Source organism: Chanodichthys erythropterus, chromosome 17 (assembly GCF_024489055.1).
Source record: "Chanodichthys erythropterus isolate Z2021 chromosome 17, ASM2448905v1, whole genome shotgun sequence".
NCBI classification, from domain to species: Eukaryota; Metazoa; Chordata; class Actinopteri; order Cypriniformes; family Xenocyprididae; genus Chanodichthys; species Chanodichthys erythropterus.
Genome location: NC_090237.1, coordinates 37,826,635 through 37,851,623, shown reverse-complemented (window position 1 = coordinate 37,851,623; position 24,989 = coordinate 37,826,635). Strand labels below are relative to the sequence as shown.

General features: G+C 46.1%; 1 protein-coding gene across 1 annotated transcript; it reads right to left on the bottom strand.

Annotated features, from left to right (window-relative positions):
• Positions 1 to 21,885: 21,885 nt before the first annotated feature.
• On the bottom strand, positions 21,886 to 22,830 carry or55d1 (odorant receptor, family 55, subfamily D, member 1). The gene has a single exon (XM_067364740.1). It carries the CDS (start codon positions 22,828 to 22,830, stop codon positions 21,886 to 21,888), a length of 945 nt encoding a protein of 314 aa, XP_067220841.1.
• Positions 22,831 to 24,989: the final 2,159 nt, after the last annotated feature.

The following is a 24,989-nucleotide window of genomic DNA, read 5'->3' as shown; positions in this document are numbered from 1 at the left end:
TTTTAGTAGGGATCCTACGCATAGTTTTATAAATGAGACCCCAGATCTGTTAAAATTGTACAATAATTTATTAAATTATGTGGTTTTACAAGCATATGTTTAACTTACATCTTTAGACATCTTTCTCAGACAATGGTAATGTTGGTAAACTAATCGTGTACTATCAATGTACATCACTATGCTCACTCCAGTAAAACATTGTTCTCTTGTTAATTTAACTTACTTGAGTGCTAATATGAAAAATATAGTGCATAAATTGTGTCTCTTCTATTCCGTACAGTCCATGGACTTGAAGCGAGATGTGTGCAGTGCCACAGCCTCCCACTTTTCAGGTCTGGTAAATTGTGTGCAGAGGTGATCTGGAACATGCAATTCTTTTAGCTTTTCTTGGAACTGCTGGGGCTGCTCCAACACGTAGTCAAAAAGTGGCTCCATCATATTTGCTCCATCACATCAGCTCCATAAAATTGCCTCATACGCAACGCTATGAATAGAAATAAAATAATTAAAAAAATTAATAACCGTATGTAGGACTTGTCTTTAGCAGCCTCACTGTGCATTCCCCCTTTTTGTAGAGCGGATACTGTATGTGCCACCTAAGCCGTCCGGCTTCAGTAGTGGCTTGTGTTCTTTCACTGTTTTCATTGTAGTGCATGGCTGCCAGTTGCGATCTAAGACGAGAAAATATATTGTTAAATATTGTAAATCACCTCCCACTTTAGCAATAATTAGGGTTATTTGCTCATGGACACTGACAAAACAATTGAGAACATACCTGCACAACATTCCCACATAAGAGAATGCCACACTCTTTGGAACAAACCGAATGAGTAAACTGAAACGACTCCAGTAATGAAGTCTGGTAGTCACCACTTAGGATTTGTAAGTCCCTAAGCAGTTTTGGAGACAGGATGGCATCACAGAGCTAAAATAAAGAAGATAATTTAAAGAAAATAAATGTGCAGAAAAGTGTGGCTGCTTCATATTTTAACATTCAAACTGTTATACAAAAACAGACTGATACTAAAGTATGTATGCGGTTTTCATTACTTGGTTTTAGTCACTGCCTTGCTTGATCTCCCACAAGTGGTTGATGGAGGCAGTTTGGAAAATCGTCGTCATGCTCATGTATGTTCTGCATGTGGTTGGCAACAGATTTCCATTTAGCAACAATTTCACTGTCCATAGAAGAACTTGCTCCACATCAGTAAAGGTGGTTCACAATGCTCTTCTTCCAAACACCGGCTTCTCTGCAAGTTCTTGTCGCGCAAGTTGGTCGATTTTTGTAGCAACACCTTGGGGGAAAAAAACCCAGAAGATTATTTACAGATACATGGCAGACAGATATTATTTTACAACAGTTTTCTATTGCATATCTAAAAAATAAGCTCTGTTATGAAAAACGTCTTGGGTTACGAGTGTAACCCTTGTTCCCTGAGTAAGGGAACGAGATGCTACGTCAGTGACGTGATGGGAATCCTCTGCATTTTTGTGTTTGTGAAGCACTATTGTATCCAACCAATGAGAGAACATGACGTCAGAGGCGGGCGAGGTCGCGGACCGGAACCTATAAAGCATGCCCGGAAACAAAGAACGCTAGCTTCTGTGATATGTCTGAAGTAAGCGCTCCAGGCATGCTGGAGGTACGGCAACGTGACGTAGCGTCTCGTTCCCTTACTCAGGGAACAAGGATTACACTCCTAACCCAAGACGTTCCCTTTCGTGGGAACTATCAACGCTACGTCAGTGACGTGATGGGAACGCTGTCCCCACTACGCCGTGCGTCCGAGTGCCTGGCTGCTATCTTGTAACACCAAAGCACCCGGGGTACTACTCACATTAAGATTATAAAATCTGATGAAGGTGTGCTGGGATGACCATCCAGCAGCGCCACAAATATCCGCCAAGAAAACTCCTGACATGTGAGCTCTTGAAGCAGCCATACCTCGAGTTGAGTGTGCCCTGACATCCAAAGGACACGGGTGCCCTAGGGCTTTATAAGACAAAGTGATGGCCTCAACCACCCACTTACTCATCCTTTGCTTGGACGCTGGGCCCCCTCGACTCGGGGACCCGTAACATACGAACAGTTGATCTGATTTCCTCCACAGGGCAGCTCTGTGGACATATGCATCCAACGCCCTCACAGGGCACAGCAGATTAAGTTTTTCCTGATCCGGATTAGTGAACAGAGGGGGATAAAAAGCCTCCAGAACAATAGGACCTGGGACCCTAGTGGGGACCTTAGGTATGTAACCAGGCCTTGTATGTAGAAAGGCCTTAACCATGCCTGGTGCAAACTCTAAACATGATGGTAAAACCGAAAGAGCTTGAAGGTCACCTATCCTTTTCAAGGATGAGATGGCCAATAAAAACGTAGTCTTCAATGTGAGCATTTTATCTGACACGTCTTCCAAAGGTTCAAAGGGCGCCTTAGCCAGCCCTTGTAACACAATGGCTAAGTCCCAGGTCGGAGATTTTGGGCGTACTGAAGGCCTCAACGTCAGTGCGCCACGAAGGAAGCGAACAACTAAGGGGTCTCGACCTACCGAGACACCACCCATAGGAATGTGATACACTTTTAGTGTGGAATGAGTTAAGCCTTCTGAAAGCTTTTCTTGAAGGAATTGAAGCACACAGCTGATAGAAGAATGGACCGGGTCCACCTTATGAAGACTACACCATGTAGAGAACACCTTCCACTTATACATATAAAGCTTCCTTGTAGACGGAGCTCTGGACTGAAGGATGGTCTCCACAACCTCGGTTGGGAGACCAGATTCTATGAGCCTTGCCCCCTCAGGGGCCAGGCCCACAGTTTCCACATTTCTGGACGGGGATGTAAAATCATGCTGCCCGCTTGGGACAGGAGATCCTGTCTGACTGGAAGCTCCAGAGGAGAGCCGCGAAGAAGCGATACTAGGTCCGCAAACCGTATTCTTGTTGGCCAGAAAGGAGCCACCAATATCAGGTCTACCCCTTCCTGACAGACTTTGTCCAGAACTCCCGGGAGCAGAGAGACTGGGGGAAAAGCATACAGACGTCGCCTCGGCCACGTCTGTATCATGGCATCCAACCCCAGAGGAGCTTGGTGCCTCAGAGAGTACCACAGAGGGCATTGAGTTGACTCCTCTGTGGCAAAGAGATCGACTTCCGCTCGACCGAATGTTTTCCATATAAGCTCCACTACCTCGGAGTGAAGCTTCCATTCCCCCGGACTCGTGCTCTGCCTCGACAGAGCGTCCGCCCCCATATTCAGATACCCCGGAATATACGCTGCCCTCAGCGAGAGTAATTTCCCTTGGGTCCACAGGAGGATGCGACTGACTAATTTGCATAGTGGACGAGACCGCAATCCCCCTTGGTGATTTATGTAGGAGACCACCGTAGTGTTGTCTGTCTGAATCAACACATGATGGCCCCTGAGTTCGGGGAGGAAGTGCTTCAGAGCCTGAAACACTGCCAGTATCTCTAGCCGATTTATGTGCCAAGAGAGCTGGTGTACCTCCCAACGACCTTGAGCTGAGCGACCACTCATGATCGCTCCCCAGCCCGTTTGGGACGCATCTGTCGTAAGCATTACGCGACGACATGTAGTTCCCAACACGGGTCCCTGAGACAGGAACCAAGGTTTTTTCCACATGACCAGAGCACGAAGGCATCGCCACGTGACTTTGATCATGCGAAAAGGATTTCCCCTCGGAGAAAACCCCTTGGTCCTGAGCCACAACTGTAAGGGTCTCATGTGCAGAAGGCCAAAAGTAACAACGTTGGAAGCAGCTGCCATCAGACCCAACAGTCTCTGAAACTGTTTTACAGTGAGTGACCGGCCTAACTTCACCCCATTCACGGCCCCGAGAATGGACGTCACACGAGCGGGAGACAATTGCGCCCGCATCGTGATCGAATCCCAGATTACCCCAAGATAGTTGGCAACCTGACTCGGAACCAGCACACTTTTCTTGGCATTGAGCCTCAGCCCAAGCCTCTTCATGTGCGATAGCACAACATCTCGATGTTGAGCTGCCAGACGTTCTGTTTGAACTAAAATCAACCAATCGTCGATATAGTTCAGCACGCGGATGTCCTGGAGTCTCAGAGGAGCCAAGGCTGCATCCACGCACTTCGTGAACGTGCAGGGTGATAATGATAGGCCGAAGGGAAGAACCTTGTATTGGTATGCTTCGCCCCCGAAAGCAAACCTGAGGAACTTCCTGTGAGAAGGATGGATGGATATGTGAAAATATGCGTCCTTCAGATCTATCGCCACAAACCAGTCCTCGGATCTGATCTGTGGAATAATCTGTCTGAGTGTAAGCAATTTGAACTTTAACCTCTTTACAGATCGATTTAGTATACGTAGATCTATGATCGGACGCAACCCCCCATCCTTCTTTGGAACAATGAAGTAGCGGCTGTAAAAGCCCGACATTTTGCTGGGAGAGGGAACCCGTTCTATAGCCCCTTTTTGCAAAAGCGTCGTAACCTCTTGTTCCATTACCAGAGACTGCTCTGGAGCTACCATTGTGTGAATCACTCCACTGAACCTGGGCGGACGAGAACCGAACTGAATTCTGTAGCCCTGTTCTACCATGAGCAGCACCCATTTCGAAATATTCGGAAGACGTTTCCATTCCCCCAAAAATTCTATTAAGGGAACCAGCCTCTCGAGACTGGTCTCTGGTGTTTTTTGAGCACTTGGCTCGTTTATCTGGCGCGGCGCACTGGCAGATAAGCGGATCACGTGCCGACCGATCCTCCTCGAAGGATCGATGGGGACTGCTGCGCCCTGTCGCACACTGGGTGGCAGGGTTGGCAGAACAGCCCCCTGAGGGCACCGATGGGGAAGGATGGAAATTAATCGTCGAACCCCTTCGGAGGGGACTGCCCTCAGAAGCCCTGGCCCATGAGCGTCAGGATTTCTTTTGGGAAGCCTTCCGGGAAATGATGACAGTCCTCAGATCCGCCCTACCCCCGGAAGGCTTCGGCTGTGCAGCACGCTCCGGTACCCAAGCTTTCCACGGGGGAGCACGGGCGGCCACACTAGCCTTTTGCTGGGACCTGTGTCCCGAGGAGCCGGCTGTCGGCTGAGGCTGCCCCCACCCAGCAGCCTCAGGGGGATGAGATTTTCGGGGGAGGAATCTCTGGAACGCCGCTTTCTGCTTTTTCGCCTCCTCAAACCTGTCGACGACAGTGTTAACTGCGTCACCGAACAGGCCCTCGGAGGAAAGCGGTGCATCCATAAGGATATGTTTGTCCTTATCTTTGATATCAGCAAGATTGAACCACAGATGTCTCTCCGTGGCCACCAGGGCTGCCATAGAGCGATGACTTGTCCGTCTCCTTGGTGGCACGGAGAGCTAAATCTGTGGCCTTCCTCAACTCCTGAATAGTCTCAAAGGTAACCTCCCCACTTTCGTCAATCTCCCCCAGCAGATCAGCTTGGTATGCCTGCAGTATTGACATTGGGTCTCATTCATGAAACACGAGCAGAACGAATTTTTGTGTAAATCGTGTGTAAAGCGTTCTGGTGTAAATTTTCAGATTCATTAAAATGTTCGTATTTTCAAAATGTTAGTTGGTACGAAAGAAATCTACACCTGCTCCCAGCCACGCGTAAATAGTGCGTTTAACATCCGAACGTTTTGCTCATTAATAAGGCTGCATTTTAATTCACCTTAATAAGGTACATATTTACACAGCATTTTGAAAAAAATATTATATATAGTAATTACATACGTTTTATTCTTTTTACTTTTATTGTGAGAGCCAGTAATACATTTACATTTACATTTATTCATTTGGCAGACGCTTTTATCCAAAGCGACTTACAAGTGAGGAATACAACAAGCGAGTCGTCATGACGAGGCAAATAGACAAGAAGTGCTCATAATACAAGTTATAGGCAGTACTCAGATTATCCTAAGCTACAATAGAGAGGGATTAGGGGATAGGAATAAGATTTTTTTTTTTTTTAAGATGAGGTATAAGATGAATAGCATCTGCAAACGGAGCACTTCAATCAAATAATGGATAGATTTCAATACGGTTGGGCAAACTAATGGCCCCTTATTTGTTATGGAAATTGTTTCCTATAAAATGTCCAAAATCCTTTGTTTGGTGTCATAATATGATGCCCATGTAGTTGTCAGTCGGATTTAACGGGCGGGATTTATGGTAATTGAGAATGAGCGTGCACGCGCGTCCCATTTACGTCTGATTGGAATTCATTAACGCACACACATTTCACTATCACTTCTGACGCTTACGAATTACGAAGTATTTGTGAATCAGGAGAAGAGTTTTTGAGAAGGTCTCTTTACGCGCAAATTACTCACATATTTACTCGTATATTTACGAATGTTTCATGAATGAGACCCATTGTGTGCAGACATGCCACAGCCTGACCCGCTGCCGAATAAGCCTTGCGCACCAGATTTGATGTTTGCTTTAGAGGTCTGGTGGGCAACGTCGGGGATTTCAGGGACGATGCAGACTCGGGCGAGAGATAGCTCGCAAGCGTCTCCTCAACCCGAGGCATCGCCCCATAACCGTGTTGCTTCAGCCCAGTGATATTGCTGTACATTGATGTCTGTGGGCTGAAGACACGGTACTGCACAGGTCTATTCGACGACCTCGAGGTCAGGAAAGAACGGCAGTCCCCGACGCTGGGGTAGTGACCTAGCTGGGAGGAAGCGTTCATCCAACTTGCTTTTAACTCTAGGAACGCTTTCCTCCGCGGGCCATCTTATATTTAGTTTTTCTACTGCCTGGGTCACTACCTCCATAAGCTCCTCATGGGCTGGAGATGAGGATGACGGTCCCTCATCACCATCCTCGACACCTTCAACACCAACCTCCTCGGAGGAAGATATATTCAGTGTCGATGCCTCCCTTTGAGGAGAAACTAGATCTAGTAGGTAAGGGGAGCGATAAGGCAAAGCCCATCTCTCCCCCCTCTGCTAGATCCATTTGTGAACCCCACGAGTGCAGCCTTCGCTGTGCCTCGGCAGCAGCGGGACCAGGCGTGAGTGCAGCGCCCTGAGAGTGAGCCCCTCAAAGTGCACACAGACAGCCCCCTCAAGAGCTGCCTGTACGTGCTCAACTCCCAGGCACTTCACACACATCTCGTGTGTATCTCCCTCCACGATGAATCGCGGGCAAGGAGGTGCACACTTTTTTCCGTCATTTTCTTTATATATATGTATGTGTCTTATTTCACTTGTTTTAGAAACTCTTGTCCTCAGACGAAGAGATCACTTTTTGGCGAGATGGTAGACAAACAACAGTAAATAAGACAGACAAGATACAAATAGCGCTTACTGAAGACAACAGAAGCTAGCGTTCTTTGTTTCCGGGCATGCTTTATAGGTTCCGGTCCGCGACGTCGTCTGCCTCTGACGTCACGTTCTCTCATTGGTTGGATACAATAGTGCTTCACGAACACAAAAATGCAGAGGATTCCCATCACGTCACTGACGTAGCGTCGATAGTTTCCACGAAAGGGAACACTTTTCGCCATGTGCCATGCATCAAGCCAAAGCACAACATCAGGCCTGCTCTCTTTGAGGAACTTCATGACAGCAGGATGCCGATCCGTAACACTCATTTGAACTCGGACTGTGCTCCAGCTGTCTCAGGCATCGTTGTAACCCCTCCTTTTCCATGCATTGGCTGTTGCCAACAACATTGCTCTAAAAAATACAACATTATATTATTCCAAATTATGGATTAATTCAGACGGTTTCTCAGAATAATAATAATTAAAAAAAAAATAAATACATGCAAGCCATTAAATTATAAATGCGTAAATTAGTAAATCAATAATACCTGAATTAGCTGAATGTCCAATATCCATTTTTTTTGAAGGTCCATCAGTGTGTAGGTGCCGTATTTGGCACTGTGCCCTGAACAATTAAGCATTGAAAAGAAAATATTTTTAGCACATTGCACATACCTGGAGAGTCTGCTCGCATGTCACCACCCAAAACGGTGTCCCCACTGTTGATGCCCTCTGAAATAACTGTACTTTGGTGTACATTCCACAGCCAGTTTATTGTGGGGAAAAAGTAAATTACACTGCCGTTTTAGAAAGGTTGTGTGACTAATTCCTGATTTGCTGAATGCCTGCAAGAACTAGACACAAAGAATGAGGACAGTATGTCATACTAAAGCTGGCACAGAGATTTCATGGGTGTGTAAAGAAAAAGTGTCTTGCCTTTTCCACGTGCAAGAAGAATGCCTCACTAAAAATTACAGTTTCAGAAAGCTGGATATCTCCTGCTGGTATGTTTGTGACATAAGGCTGACTTGTCCAAGTTTTCTGATGCTCACAGTGTATGCAAACCTGGTCAATGCACAGAAGTGTTCCCACCATTCTAAGATGTGTAATACAGTGGGCACTTCCTGAAGAGCTCAATGAGGTTTTTTCCATAAACAATAAATTTTCTCATTTTATGAGGAGGAGTTTCAACCACTGTGCTGAAACACAGTAAACAAAAACAAATTAATGTCTGTGCCAATTTGTATTGCTAATGCAAATCCAAACGTCCACATAACTCGCCTCTCATTGTAGATGCTGTGGTTAGTCACTTCTGGATAAAAAGTGATATCATCTGTAGCCTCTCTTCTAGACCTTTTTACGGGTTTGAATAAGCTAGAGTGCTTCAAATGATGATGTGTTTGACATGGTAATGCTGCAGCTAACATGTTTTCTATGTTGCTTCATTTTTATGCCAAATGATTTGGAAAAGACACAAGTAAATGTATTTAACTGCAAACAACGACTAAAGGGAGCACAAAAAATAATAAAATTGGATTCTTACTCTTGCTTCTTCGCTCTGGTTTCCATGCATATTGTGTGGATACATGATTGATCGGCGAATCAACATCTGCTTGGCACATCGTATCTTTTGTGAATACTTCTGTCTGGCACCCCACCTCACGACACAAGGGCTTAGAGGAAAACTGCATCTGATTTACAACCTAAAAAAGTACAACATGCAAGCATTATATTCACAATACAAAAATAACCCAAAGCACTGAAGGAAAAAAAAAAAATCTGTTATTGGTTAACATTGACTATGTCTGCTCCTAATGACCAATTCACACTGCAGAGAAAAATGCCAACATTCAAGTGGGCCGCAGGATTTAAAATTTTATAAATAGAAGTCATGTTTACACTGACCAAACAGACACCGACAAACGCTGATTGAACATGTTCAGTCAGGTGAAAATAAAACCTGAGCAACGCCAAAATACGCAATGCACTAACCTGACAAATGTGTTTGTCTGCTTTTTTCTGTGCGGTGTGAACTCAGAGTTCATTGCCGATAAAAGCTATTAACCATGCGAATACACAAAAATAAAGACTATGTTAGCAAACACTTACCACAGTTTTGGAGATGGGAATTGGTACAACGTCTTACTTTAAAATAAGCCGATTAGCAAAGCCAGATTCCACCTGTCCCAGGTTTACAAAGTTCTCTGGCACAAAATGTTTGCAACAACCATACATTCCACTCGTTCTCTTCTGAGGCCGCAGCAGGCCAGTCGCCTTCGCTGAAACTTCAGCTCTGGTCGCGTCTAGGGGAAACAAAAACAACTCTTTTGTGTTGTGGCACAGAGGAAACAAGCACTTATGACCCATGTCTCAACAATAATGATGGAAGACGAACCTGACAGAAGTGACTGTCTCATGCATAAAAACTAAATTATATTTTATGCATACAGTGCAGTGATTGGATTGCATGAGCTTTATGTCATGAATATATGTCGAGAATTGCTCGAAACGGTCGACGTCAGCATGTTCGACCATGCCCATACTTGGGCCGAAAGTGCACGATGACGTGAGATTTTGTGACGTTGCTCCGACTCAGCTTTTCAAACCGGAAGACAGAAATCGCTCTGAAAAATAACTATTTTTCACTTATGAATAACATTTATGAGTACCTTTAGTGTTTTCAATGATGTGCAGTCTATACATATCTGTTTACATCTCAAAAAAAGTGTTTTGGGGTTTCATGACCCTTTAAATACCCAGACCTGGGGCCTGTACCATGATGGTAGTTGAACAAACTCAGGGTATATGATTAGTTTTGAGTTGACAAAACCAAACCACTCCAGTCCAGCTTTGTTGGTACCATGATGTTTATCATCAACTTTCTCTGTCAACTCAGGCTTTGATCCTGAGTTTGTTAAGCGTGTGCACATTAATGCGTGACAGTGGTGAACAGCCAATCACATTCACTTCTCGTGAGAGAGCCAGCATGATTCAAAACTATTTTGCTGAATGTTAAGAGATTGAAGAAAATTAAGTATTTAACACTAGAAGTCCCAGAGAGCAGCCATTTGGCTTTTCTACCTATAAAACCCGCAGGACAGCCGATGGGCTGGAAGTCTTTAGGCTAATATCCTTAATCAGCTGTGAACAGTTGCTTTTGTTATGCAAACAATGTGGGGCCATGCTGAGCCACTTCAAGGAAACTTGTGTTTCACTTTGCCATCTTAGGGAGAAATCAACACACATGTTTTTTTTACTTTGTTGCTGAGATCTATTGATAAAAATAGTACACAATAAAATAAAGAAACCAACCATTTGTACACATATTTACAAATAATATTAAAAAGTGAGTGAGTACATTCCAGCAATCACTCACAATCCTGGCACTGCCTGGCAATATATTATAAATACATTTTGTATATATTCATTATATATTAATCTTATATTTGAAATACATCATAAGTCCATTTTTAAAAGTGTTTGAAAGATGGTTTCAAGTGTACTACAAGTGGTAACTTAAAACATTTTTCTATACAGAGATAGTATGTTAAAAGCACATTTTAGTTCAAATTCATGGTGTCTCAAAATAGCTTAGTTGAGTACACTTAGATGTTCTTAAGATTATCTTAAGAAGTACTAAAGAAGAGCTTTTAGTATATTAAGTACAAAATAAGTGCACAGAAATAGAGCACTGGACATTATGGAAGTGTAAAAGTGTACTAAAATAAAGTGTATTTTACTGCACTTTTTTTTTCACCTGGGTAGACACTCCAACACTTTCCGTTTGCATTAAGATTATTTTTATTACCACACTGGTAGATATTGATCATTTTACTTAAGTAAAATGCACTTAATTTAGATCCCCCCAGGAAACAAGACTAAATATCATATATAATTTTCTCATATAGAAAATCCATCTTGATTTAAGATTTTTTTTTTTTAATTTACTTAAAATAGGATAAAAAAAATACTTAGTATGAAAAGCATTTTTGCAGTGTGAATGAGTGAGTTAACTTTTTAAACATCACTTGCACTCCCTCATTTCAGGGTTAACATACTCAGAGTTTTCACTTAACCTCCTTTCTGAAACCGGCCCATGGTCAATCAAGTTCTCTGCTTTTAGCAGCCCTCCCTCCCCCACACATACAAACAAGCCACCAGCAACCATTCACACACACACCCCCAACCCCCCTGCAGATTGCTCAGGTAATGACCATATTTACACATGAATTGATGCTAATGATAGCCAAAAGACTAGCCAGTTAGCATCCACTTGGCTAAAGGAGGGTTACAAATCTCTGGGACTTCTAGTGTTAAACTCATTTACACTGATGAAAATACTTGTCCATGAAAGAGGACAGATAAAAGAAATTGTCTTGCTCTATCAGTGCAAGTGAAACTTGTGAAGTTAGTTTATATAGTTGATAATATATAGTGTCAGAGACACAAACATGTAAGGTCACATCATATTTAAAGTTTATTTACAGCTTATTTATATTACATATTATCTGTATATATTAATATTCATTAAAACTAATTAACAGTTATTAATTAGCTTATTTATAACTGTTAAACTAAGATTACTTGTGTATAATTGATTTTTATATATATATATATATATATATATATATATATATATATATACATATATATATATATATATATATATATAATCATATAATAATTATATAAATCATAAATCATATATAAATCATGAAATAATTCTAAGTAATAATCATTAAATTATATATATATATATATATATATATATATATATATATATATATATATATATATATATATATATATGACTTTATTGGGAGTGCCTTTATTGCGTTGGATGTGTCAGTTTGCTCACATCTGATTCGTCCACTTACAGTTTGAGATCTCTAAACCAGAACATAACCTGCCCCAAAGCAGGTTAGCTGTGAAGCGTAAGTTACTATGGCAATGAACACCACTAAAAGCCAAGTCACTTTCATGGTACCCAAAACCCAGAATTGGCGCAAACTAATATGAAAGTTACCTGGCTTGCCAGCTAATCCAGCTTCATGGTACAGGCCCCAGAACTAAAGGATTGCAAATATTTACTACACTGTCACCTGGTTTAGAGGAGGACAGGGTTATCAGATAACAGAGACACCACCCAAAAAGGAGAACACAATTCTCATAAGTTTCAATCTTTGTCATAATACAGTGACTACTGTGAAATTGAGACCAGTTTACCTATTGTCACAGACACACCAGGCTCTGCACCCAGCCAATCATGTCACACTAGAGTACTGATCACACGCACCTGACACTCATCACCAGCTCAATCAACAGCACTATAAAAGACACTCACAGACACTCAGTCATTGCCTGGTCTCGTTAATGCATACTACCCTGAATGCTTACCTTTCAGACTACTTACCTGTCTCCTAGATCCTCTGTGTTCTCCAGTCCTCCGTGAGTGTCTATGTGTTGATCTTACTCCACGTCTCGCAATCCTCATTGAATCTGGTGTGATGATCAAGTCAAGTACTCCTGTCTTGATATATGTGCTGTCTGGAATCCTTGTCTGCTGATGTCTCTCTGCCTTCATTGAACCTGGTGTGAAGATATTTACATATTACATATTTACATAAGATAGTTAAATATTACTGTCTTGATATATTATCTGTCTGGATTCTTCATCTGTCATCACTCACCTGCACTCAGCTCTGGTTGTCTCAATAAACATTGTAAACTGTACCTGTATCTGTATTGTAACACCTATCACACTGAGACATTTAAAATGAAACATGAAAGAGGAAAAACAATATACACAAAATGCATCATATGTGGTATATAGTTCCCATTCAGTCGGTCACGTTCGACGTACGTCGGACAGACCGACGAATAGGAATCTCGCTAGAGAGGCCAATCTACTTCGAGTGTAACTAAACGAGCCAATGCACATTGGCATGCAATCATATGCATCAGCTGCTCGCCTCGCAGCGCGGGTATATAATGAGCAGCAGGTGCGTTGCATCTTCAGCTTTTCGCTTCGGAGCCAAACCTTCTATGAAGACAGCTACTGAAAGCGAGTGTGGTGAACGAGTCTCTCTTCAAGACGTCTCTTTGTTGCGAGGTGCAGGCGGACAGCGCAGCAGCGGGGCCGATTCTCCTTTTGTTTTTGTTTTTGCCTTTAATTTGATTGAGCAAAGCTGTAATCAGCGTGAAGGCCGTTCTCACGGCTGGTGAAACGGTGCGCCTAGAGCGCTAAAAAGCTGTTGTTACAGCTGGTAAGAGGAGCGCCTTCAAGGAGAGTGCACACGACAGGCTGCACATTCCCTGTCTGTGCTGCAGCGGCTATTCCCCTGCGTGCTTCAGCACCTAAAAGAGTCAGTCCTTGAAAGAGCTAACACGAGTAGTTCGCGTCTTTTTAAAGATGTCGTTCTACTTGTGTGTTTCTGGATGCGGTCGTTACCTGGCGCCTCGGGATGGTCACCAGCGCTGTATCGCGTGCTTGGGCTTAAGGCACGCTGAGGCAGCGTTTGTGGATGAGTCATGTACCCATTGTGGGAAGATGACCATCGCGGAGTTGCGGTCGAGACTCCACTTTCTGCAAAGGGGTGGAGTCCCGGTCCCGACGCCTCGCTCCAATCCTCCTCAGAGGGTTGCTGCGAGCGGCGGGGCTGGTGACTTGAGGATAACGGTGAGCGCGCTTCCTTCGGGGAACCAACCCCCTAGGAACCCTCCCCCCTCGTGCGCTCCGCAGCCAGTAGAGCTGCCCTCGGAACGTGGTGGACCACCCCAGAGGTGTGTACCATCCGTTTCCTTCGGAGCTCCCCCAGACGACCGGATGTCGATCGCTGCATCGGAGGGTGAGCCTGATACTTCTGGGGAGGATGAGTCGGCGCAGTTGCCTCCTTCGGGGGTGACAACTGTGCCCGACACGGACCCGGAAATGATGGCTATGCTTTCCCGGGCCGCCAACAGGGTCGGGCTCGTGTGGAATCCTCCACCGTGTCCCGAACCCTCGAGGTTGGATGACTGGTATCTCGGGGTGGCCAGGGCTGGTTCTCAGCCCCCCACCCCAGTACCCTTCTTCCCGGAGGTGCATGAAGAGCTCACGGGCACGTGGACGGCACCTTTTACTGCCCGAAACCGTGTCGGTGGGTCCTCCTCCCTCACCACCCTTGATGGCGGGGCAGCGAAGGGTTACACGCGCATACCCCCTGTGGAACGGGCCGTTGCTATGCAACTGTGCCCTAACTCCACCTGGCGGGGGGAGCCGTCTCTCCCTTCCCGGGCCTGTAAGTACTCGTCGGATCTTACCGGCAAGGCTTATCAGGCCTGTGGGGAAGCTGCCTCTGCCTTACACGCTATGGCGTTGTTGCAGGTCCATCAGGCCAAGGCACTGAGGGACCTGCACGAGGGTGGTCATGATCCACAAGTTCTCCAGGAACTTCGTGCCGCGACGGACCTCGCGCTTCGAGCGACGAAGGTTACGGCGCGGTCAGTGGGTCGTGCGATGTCCACTATGGTGGTCCAGGAACGCCATCTCTGGCTGTGTCTTGCGGACATGAGGGATACCGACAAAGTCAGGTTTCTTAATTCCCCCGTGTCCCAGACCGGCCTCTTCGGCGACGCGGTCGAGAACTTTGCCCAACAGTTCTCGGCTGTACAAAAGCAGTCAGAGGCGATCAGTCACATCCTGCCGAGGCGGTCAGCTGCTGCACCTCCACCGCCGGCGGCACCTCAGACTGCCCGTCGCCGAGGGCGCCCCCCTGCAGCCGCCCCCGCTCCGACGCCCCAGCAGCAGCAGCCTCCATCCAAGCGGCGTCGTGGAGCCGGTCGCGGGCGGGGTGCCCAGCCCGTCCAGCCACCCCCTAAGAAGAAGGGTGGCAAGGCCAAGTCCAAGCGGCCCTAGGACGGGCGACCCGGAGATGGACGGGACTGCTCTTCAGGAGGTGGTGACCGCACCGCTCCTTCCCCCGGAGGAGGGCCGGGTGGAGAATCTTTTGTTCCCCCTTTTTGTTCCGCCGCTGGCTCAACGGCCAGCGGTACCCAAATTTTCAATAAAAGAGCAGTTTCCTCTATCTCCGGGTCCGAAGAGGGCTCGGAGAGCAGTGGGAGGGCTAGAACCTCACCACTCTCATCCACCTCTTCTGTCGCCAGCGGACAGCAGCGAGCAGCAGGTAGGCAAAACCTCGACTGCTCCCTCTGTCCACCCGTGGAAGCAGGTAAGTGTTGCACAGCACACTGTGACCCCGCTTCGGGCCGCCTCACACAGAGAGCCTCCCGGGCCGCGTCCCTGCGTTCCACCTCGCTGCCCGGGTACGCCGGTGGTCCCCTTGGTGCCGCTTGCGCGGTCTCTGAGAGCCTGGCTAGAGCTCCCCAGTCCGTCTCGCTGGCTCCTTCGGACCATCAGGCTCGGCTATGCGATTCAGTTCGCCCGGCGCCCCCCCAAGTTCAGGGGCATCCTCTTCACTACAGTGAAAGATGCCGATGCCCCTGTTCTGCGTGCGGAGATCGCAGTCCTACTGGCGAAGGACGCGATAGAGCCGGTCCCTCCAGCCGATTTGAGGTCGGGGTTCTACAGCCCCTACTTCATTGTACCCAAGAAAAGCGGCGGGTTACGACCGATCTTGGACCTGCGAGTTTTGAATCGGAGCCTTCACAAGCTACCGTTCAAAATGCTCACGCAGAAACGCATTTTCGAGTGCATCCGTCCCCGAGATTGGTTTGCAGCGATCGACCTGAAGGACGCGTACTTCCATGTTTCGATTCTTCCGCGACACAGGCCATTCCTGAGATTCGCGTTCGAAGGTCGAGCATATCAGTACAGAGTCCTACCCTTCGGGCTGGCCCTGTCTCCCCGCGTCTTCACGAAAGTCGTGGAGGGAGCCCTTGTTCCCATGAGAGAACAGGGTGTTCGCATTCTCAACTATCTAGACGACTGGCTTATCCTAGCACAGTCTCGGGATCAGTTGTGCGAACACAGGGATTTGGTGCTCAGTCACCTCAGCCAGTTGGGGCTTCGGGTCAACTGGGAAAAGAGCAAACTCGCCCCAGTGCAGAGGATCTCTTTTCTCGGTATGGAGTTGGATTCGGTCGAACAGATAGCACGCCTCACAGAGGAACGTGCTCGGTCGGTGTTGAACTGCCTGAATACGTTCAATGGCAGGACAGCGGTCCCACTGAAGTTCTTTCAGAGGCTCCTGGGGCATATGGCGGCTGCAGCGGCTGTAACACCGCTCGGTCTGCTTCATATGAGACCGCTTCAGCACTGGCTTCACGGCCGAGTCCCGAGATGGGCGTGGCAACGCGGCACGTTCCGGGTGCCAATCACTCAGGAGTGCCGCCGAACCTTCAGTCCGTGGTCGGACCCTTTGTTTCTTCGGGCAGGAGTGCCCCTAGAACAGGTGTCCCGGCATGCTGTGGTTTTCACAGATGCTTCTGCCACCGGCTGGGGTGCCACGTACAACGGGCATGCAGTCTCAGGGGTTTGGACGGGACCCCATCTGCATTGGCACATCAATTGCCTCGAGTTGCTGGCAGTACGCCTTGCGCTGAGCCGCCTCAAAGGCCTGCTTCGCGACAAGCATGTACTGGTCCGTATGGACAACACTGCGACCGTTGCGTACATCAACCGCCAAGGTGGTCTACGCTCCCGTCGCATGTCGCAACTCGCCCGCCATCTCCTCCTGTGGAGTCGGAAGCATCTGAGGTCGCTTCGCGCCATTCATGTCCCCGGTGTGCTCAACCGTGTGGCCGACGAGCTATCACGAGCTGCGCTGCCCGGAGAGTGGCGACTCCACCCCCAGGTGGTTCAGCTGATCTGGAGAGAGTTCGGAGAGGCTCAGGTAGACCTGTTTGCCTCACCAGAAACCTCCCACTGCCAGTTGTTTTACTCTCTGACCGAGGGAACACTCGGGACAGACGCACTGGCTCACAGCTGGCCCCGGGGCCTGCGCAAATATGCGTTTCCCCCAGTGAGCCTACTTGCACAGACCCTGTGCAAAGTCAGGGAGGACGAGGAGCAGGTCTTGTTAGTTGCGCCTTACTGGCCCAACCGGACCTGGTTCCCAGAACTCTCACTCCTCGCGACAGCCCCTCCCTGGCCCATCCCTCTGAGGAAGGACCTCCTCTCTCAGAGACGGGGCACTCTTTGGCACCCGCGTCCAGACCTCTGGAAACTCCATGTCTGGTCCCTGGACGGGACGCGGAGGTTCTAGGTGACTTACCCCCCGAGGTACTTAACACCATCACTTCGGCACGTGCACTGTCTACGAGACGTGCTTACGCCTCGAAGTGGAACCTGTTCGTCGAGTGGTGCTCTTCTCGCCGAGAAGACCCCCGAAGATGCTCGATCGGTGTCGTGCTTTCCTTCTTGCAGCAAGGGTTGGAGCGTAGGCTGTCCCCCTCCACCCTCAAAGTCCATTCTGCTGCTATCTCCGCTTACCACGACCACATAGATGGCAAATCTGTTGGTCAGCACGACCTGGTCGTCAGGTTCCTTAGGGGGCGAGACGGTTAAATCCTCCTCGTCCCCCCTCCATGCCCTCTTGGGACCTTACTCTGGTGCTCAGAGCACTCCAGATTGCTCCCTTTGAGCCTTTGCTGTCAGCAGACTTAAAGATTCTCTCTATGAAAACTTTGCTGCTGGTGGCATTGGCCTCCATCAAGAGGGTAGGGGACCTGCAGTCATTTTCGGTCGACGAATCGTGCCTAGAGTTCGGGCCGGGTGACAGCCACGTGGTACTGAGACCCCGGCCTGGCTATGTGCCCAAGGTTCCTACCACTCCCTTCAGGGATCAGGTGGTGAGCCTGCAAGCGCTGCCCTCGGGGGAGGCAGACCCAGCCCTGGCTTTGCTCTGTCCAGTTCGCGCCTTGCGACTGTACATAGACAGAACTCGAAGCTTTAGGACCTCAGACCAGCTCTTCGTCTGTTACGGAGGCCAGCAGAAGGGAAAGGCTGTCTCCAAGCAGAGGATGGCCCACTGGATAGTGGATGCCATCGCCCTGGCTTACCAAGCTCAGGGCGTGCCCTGCCCGCTCAGGTTGCATGCCCACTCCACGAGAGGTGTGGCATCCTCCTGGGCGCTGGCTCGTGGCGCCTCGCTAACAGACATTTGTAGAGCTGCGGGCTGGGCGACACCTAACACGTTCGCTAGATACTATAGCCTTCGTGTCGAGCCGGTCTCCTCCCGTGTTCTCGCCTCAGGTCAGAGGCACGGAGAGGCCCCGGCTTAGTGTCGGCTTGCTGCGCTACATGCGCTTTCTATTCTCCAGAGAGTCCCTACGGGCAGACCCTGTTGAGTCCTCCGGTTACCCTTCGGCAGCCGACGTGGCGGAGCGTCTGGTGCCAGGCCTATACTCCGTTGTATCCTTGAGAACCGGATTTAGGCTGGGTTCCATTTGTGTGACCCTACGGGGATCCCATATGGCTTTTCCACGGCTGCTCCTAAACGAAGCCCGTGTCTTTCCCTCTGGGAGAACCCATCTCTCACCGAGTGGAGTCACCCCAGTTCTTCCATATGTTGTACAACCTACAAGGTTAGTCCATATGTACTTATCCATATAACTCCTTCGGGGAAGGATATGGCTTCCGCAGCGTTCCTTATCGCATGTAAGGCTACGCTTTCCCAGCGTTATCCAATTGTCGCACTGAGTGGGTTTTGGGAACAACAGTGATCGACCCTCTCTGCGTGAGCCTGGTCCCACCGTCCTTAGGCAAGGGGGTTCAGGTGGCTCACGACAGAGCGCTGGAAGAGGGCAGCCCCTGTGGCGCTTTGGTAGGGATTCCTATTCGTCGGTCTGTCCGACGTACGTCGAAACGTGACCGACTGAATGGGAACGTCTCGGTTACATAGGTAACCCTCGTTCCCTGAAGGAGGGAACGGAGACGTACGTCCCGTCGCCACAGGCGTTGTCCTGCTGATGCTGCCGCCTGCTGGGTTCGGCTCCTCAGCGAAAACCTGAAGATGCAACGCACCTGCTGCTCATTATATACCCGCGCTGCGAGGCGAGCAGCTGATGCATATGATTGCATGCCAATGTGCATTGGCTCGTTTAGTTACACTCGAAGTAGATTGGCCTCTCTAGCGAGATTCCTATTCGTCGGTCTGTCCGACGTACGTCTCCGTTCCCTCCTTCAGGGAACGAGGGTTACCTATGTAACCGAGACGATATTCGTAGTGAACTATTTAGTGTCTTGAGTCAGGGGGAAATGCTATTTCTTTGACAGCTTATCTCCAGATTATTGCTCCAATCATTGCATTCGGTCCAATACAATGTCCTACTTGCCTGTCAACATATGTATTTCCATACTTCTGCAAACCCTGCTTGTGCAGACATAAGTCATCAGCTCATTCCGTAAGGCTGTGCAGAGTTCTAGACAGTAACAGAGGGCCGTAAAACAAACCGCTGCCACCTTCTTAAAGTTCGTCCTGAACCAAAACAATAAGCTTGTGCTGCTTTAACGCCATGTCGAAACCATAATTATGTTCTACCTGGAGCTGTTCAAGTCCTCAGACTCAGAAATGCATAAATCCATGTCAACACTATCAAAAGCAAAATTAATCTGCAGCAGTCAGGTGGTAAAAGTAAGAGCTCTGTTAGTTCTTTACACTCATTATTATTGTAGACATGCCATTTTTTAACACCGCCTCTCATCTCATGATGCTTTGCAGACTCTGCCGTGTGCGTTCATGTGTTTTGTAGGAGGTGTGGCTTTGGAGAGCTCTGAAGGGAAGGATCTAATGCTTTCAAACCTAGCTTGCTATTGCTAGCCTCTACAAAATTGCCTACTCTACCTCTACCTACTCTACCTCTTTTATTTTGTCTTATTACACAAAGGGTATTTCAAATTTGAAATAAGGCCTTAGTAAATTTTACCTAATGCAAGTTATAACAATTATGAAAACAAATTCAAAAACAAAACAAAAAATATATATATAAAACACAATGGCAAGTCCAAAAATTAAATAAGTCAGAAAACGACAAGTCAGACAAAATGGAAAAGGTAGGTATGTTTTGAGAATGAAATACTGCTGATTGGATGGGACATCTGTCAATCAAGACATGCAGAAAGTACAACAGGCTGTCTATTTAACTGGTTAATTTATTGTGACTAATTATGGAGAAAAAAAACTTTGGTAATACTTTACTTAAAGGCTTTATAATAATGCATTATATCTTTTCATAAATAATTGTAATCCAAGTTAAAATGCCATATACATAATATCTGCAATTACTTGTTACAGTTATGGTGGTGGTTACAGCAGAGATGAAGCAATAGCAGACTTCTACAAGACTGGGATATTTATTAAATGAAGGAGCAGGAACACAACCAAAACACACATAGCAAACAATAGAACAGACAAGGAGTGAAGGGAGTGAGTCCATTATAAAGGGAGTGTTGCTGATGGTGTCCGTGGTGAAGGGGAGATGACGAGAAAGTGAGTGCAGGTGTGGAAACCAGGAGGATCATGGGATATGGAGTCCGGGACAGAAAGGAACTGTGATGGTTACATATGAAATTGGTTGTTTGTCATGTGTTTTTAATGCATTATACTTTCTAAAGGCGTAACATAAGTATTATAATATATTATAAATGTGGTTACATTTATTCATGGGGTCATACAATGCATTATAAAGTGTATTACAAAGCTTAATTAATGCATTAAAAATACTTTTATAATGCATTTTATACAGTATAATGGCTTTAAGTAAAGTGTTACCAACACTTTTTATATTAAATCTGTCCAGCACTAATATCTGGTTGGGCCAGACAGCAAGTTTAGCTTTTAATGTGACTGAGTTCCAGTCTCCCGTTTTTCTCCCTATAGTACCCATTGCTTAGTTCAAAGAGGCATTACATTTTAAAGAAAATGGAGAAAATATGTAAGAAATGTTAATAAAGTGCCTAACGTATACACAGAGGTGACAGAAAGCAATGGGATTGGGAAAGGACAGTGAGCCATGACCCAAATTTTTACTTTGACAGATAATTACATAGTGAATGTATTTAAACCTATTTAAATTTACTTTAATTTCAAATTGCAAAATTAATAGTGGTTAAAAACACAGTACAGTTTCCACTTAATTTCTTAAGATGTGATGTTAGAATGCATTTAAAAGACTATTCCAAAAGACTTGCATTTGCTTGATATTTAAAATGTGATGTTTATTATCATTCTAGAACTACAGCAAATGTCAAAGTCAAGTCACCTTAATTTATATCATCCAGCTCAGTTTAGTTCTCATACAACAGCAGTCAGAACAATGATGTTGCTGAATTTTTAGTGTCTCTAACTAAGCAAGGCAGAGGTGACAGTGGCAAGGAACCCAAACTCCACCAAGTGACAGAATGGAGAAAAAACCTTCAGTTCTCCTCGTTGGCCAAAGAACGACCATGGTGTCATTATGATTGAGGCTGCATCACAAGTCAGAATTCAGATCAGGATTGGTAGAATTCAAATATTCATCCTGTTCCTTTTGCTTGAAGATTGATTCATCATGCTCAATGGTGCCGAAGGTGGCCCTAGGGTTTCCATACATGATATACATGTACTAATAGAAATGTTCCTTCATGTACAATGAGCCATTAAAGTAAAACGAAAGAGAGAAAGTTAATATGATTCAACCTTATTAGAAGATAAATATTTAACAATCTGAACTCTGATTTCCTTTGTTCTTATTCCATAGATTACTGGGTTAAAGCAGTTCGGAATAAGATGATATGACAAGGTGCTTAACACACGGATATCTCTAGGTATGGTAGGCACCCTGTAGCCAACAAATGCAACAACAACACAGAAAAATGCCACCGCTAATACCATTAAATGTGTGCTACATGTCAAGATAGCTTTTTGGCGTGACTCACCAGAAGGAGAGCGAAATATAATGACAAAAATAACAATGTAAGAGCAGATTACAAATGCACAATCACATGATACCATGATGAAAGCGATTGTTCCAGCTATATGGTTCTTACTCACATCACCACAGGCTAAATTAACAACTGATGTATGCTCACAAACACAATGATAAATCATATTTGATTTACAAAAATATAGTGGCCCAATCAGGCCGACCATCGAAACAACACAAAGCAAGTTACGGAAAAAAAAGGACAAACAGAATATTAATGATGTTTTAACGTTTACATAGTCATGGTACTGTAAGGGAAAAATAATGGCAAAAAATCTGTCGACTGCCATCAAAAACAAAATTGACGACTGGAAACAACCTGCCATATGCAGACAAAACATTTGAACAAGACATTCATCTTTGTAAATCATATTTCTGCCAAACAGAAAACTGATTAACATTCTTGGAACAAGAAATATTGGCTGTATAAAGCCAAGAGTTGCAATTAACCCGATCAGAATGTACATGGGTGCATGTAACTTGCTTTCTTTTACAATCACCAGAATTATAATGGAGTTTGCAAACAACGTGAAAGCAAAGATTGTGAGAAAAGGAATGAAAAGGTATCGCCGATACTCTTGGAGATCCGTGAATCCAATCAAGTAGAGTTCCTTATGAGAGAAGTTGAATGTTCTGTCATCCATTCCTTGGATCAAAGTTCGCTTTGAAGACATAAAAACAGTTAATAGTTATAGTTTAGTTTAATAGTTTACAGTTAATGCACAGAAATTATATTTACAGAAGCATTTAACAATATAAGCAAAAATACTATATACTTGCATTTAAGCATAAATGGTGTCCTTTAACCTTCAAATGTGGCTTGCATTTTATGCTCAGACCTGCATCAAAGGAGCGATTTAATAAAGTATTAAAGCATGATAAACATTTGATCAACAAATCTATTTCTTGTTTTGTTTTTCATGTCTGTAAAATGAAGCCTAAACTCTATAACAGCGTGTGCAAAAGCTTTTTAAATCTTACTCTTATATAAAGCTCTATTTCGACCACTCCCCCCTCTTCTGATTTAGGACATGCTACCTCTCTTAAATAATCCCCGTTCCACTCCCCTGATACCATGCTAGGACAATGACTTGCCATTATTATTATTACTGTGGTTTGTTACTAGATGGGTATGACTTGAGGCAGGATTCACTTTTGGAAGGAAATAATAGGTTCTGCAATCTTATTAGGCCTTATTTTTCAGGTAAAATGAGGGTGCTGTTAAGTCACCTGAAGGCATCAACTATAAGATAAAAATGAAAATGTTTAATTGAGTTTAATATATACAATTTCATATATACAATTTCAATTTTCAATCTACTTAAAGTCAGACAAGTAACTAATTTATTGGCACCACCAGTTGATTGACACTGTTTACATTTTTTGATTGCAGTGCACAGCTACTCCAGCCACTTGCTCGTTCTATTAAAATAAAATAATTTTATTGACACCATGGCTCTGACTAGTTGAAACATTTTTTAGGAATCTTTAAGATTTTTTTTAAAGAATTTACTTTAATAAGCAAAATGGAAAGAATACTGGGTAACACTTTAGATTACAGCCCGGAAAGTACTGCGTAATTACAACAAATTTACAGCGTAACTTTCAATAATTATAGTGTAACTATACAGTAAGTATGTGTTAGTATAGGGGAACAATATGTGAAGCATTGGGAATAAAGGGGTAACAACCGGGAAAAATAACAAATTATTCATACTTTTAATATTTTATAACTAAGGGGTACGTATGACATAACTAAGGGGTAAATATTACATTACGGGCCGTAAATTAAAGTGGAGCTTGTTACCCTCTTATTTCATGTAGTTACAGGGTAAGTAATTAATACATAAATAAATAAATAAAACGCAAACAGTCATCTTGTTACGTGTACTGGTGTAGAGAGACGAGGCAGATACGGATTTCCACAATACATATACTTCTTTACTTAAACAAGGCAGGAGGCACCAAACATACACTTAACATAAACAGAGAACGGACGAGGAGTGAATGGAGTGAGTGCAATATAAAGGAGTGCTGACAATAGAGTCCAGGTGCAGGTGATTCGTGATGATGGGGTGCTGACGAGGGAAGTGAGTGCAGGTGTGGAGAACAGGAGGATCTTGGGAAATTGAGTCCAGGGGAACAAGGGATCCGTGACAGTACCTCCCCCTCCCGGTAGGCGCGTCCTCGCGCCGCAGATGTAACAACCGGGAGGGGGGTGGGCGCCCTGGAGACCTCAAGCCGGAGCAGGGGGAAGAGCAGACTGGAGTGGATGTCTCCAGGGCAGGTTCAAAAGCCATGGCGGGTCAGGAGCCGTGGGCAGCCATGGCGGGTCAGGAGCCGTGGGCAGCCATGCCGGGTCAGGGGCCGTGGGCAGCCATGCCGGGTCAGGGGCCGTGGGCAGCCATGGAGGGTCAGGGGCCGAGGGCAGCCATGGAGGGTCAGGGGCCGAGGGCAGCCATGGAGGGTCAGGGGCCGAGGGCAGCCATGGAGGGTCAGGGGCCGAGGGCAGCCATGGAGGGTCAGGGGCCGAGGGCAGCCATGGAGGGTCAGGGGCCGAAGCCTTCGCGCCGATGAGCCCTGGCGGCACTGAAGGACCGGCGGGAGATGGCGGAACCAGCGGCTCCGCCGACCAAAGCGCAGCCGGGGCTCCAGAAGGCCGCAGTTGAATAAAGACGACAGACAACACAGTGAACACCAGGGGGAGTGAGGAAGCCAACTGGAACCGAGGGACGGAGGGACGGAGCAGAGACGGAGGAGTGCAGTCCAGAGGGGAGGGCAGGCTGACGAGGGACCAAGGTGT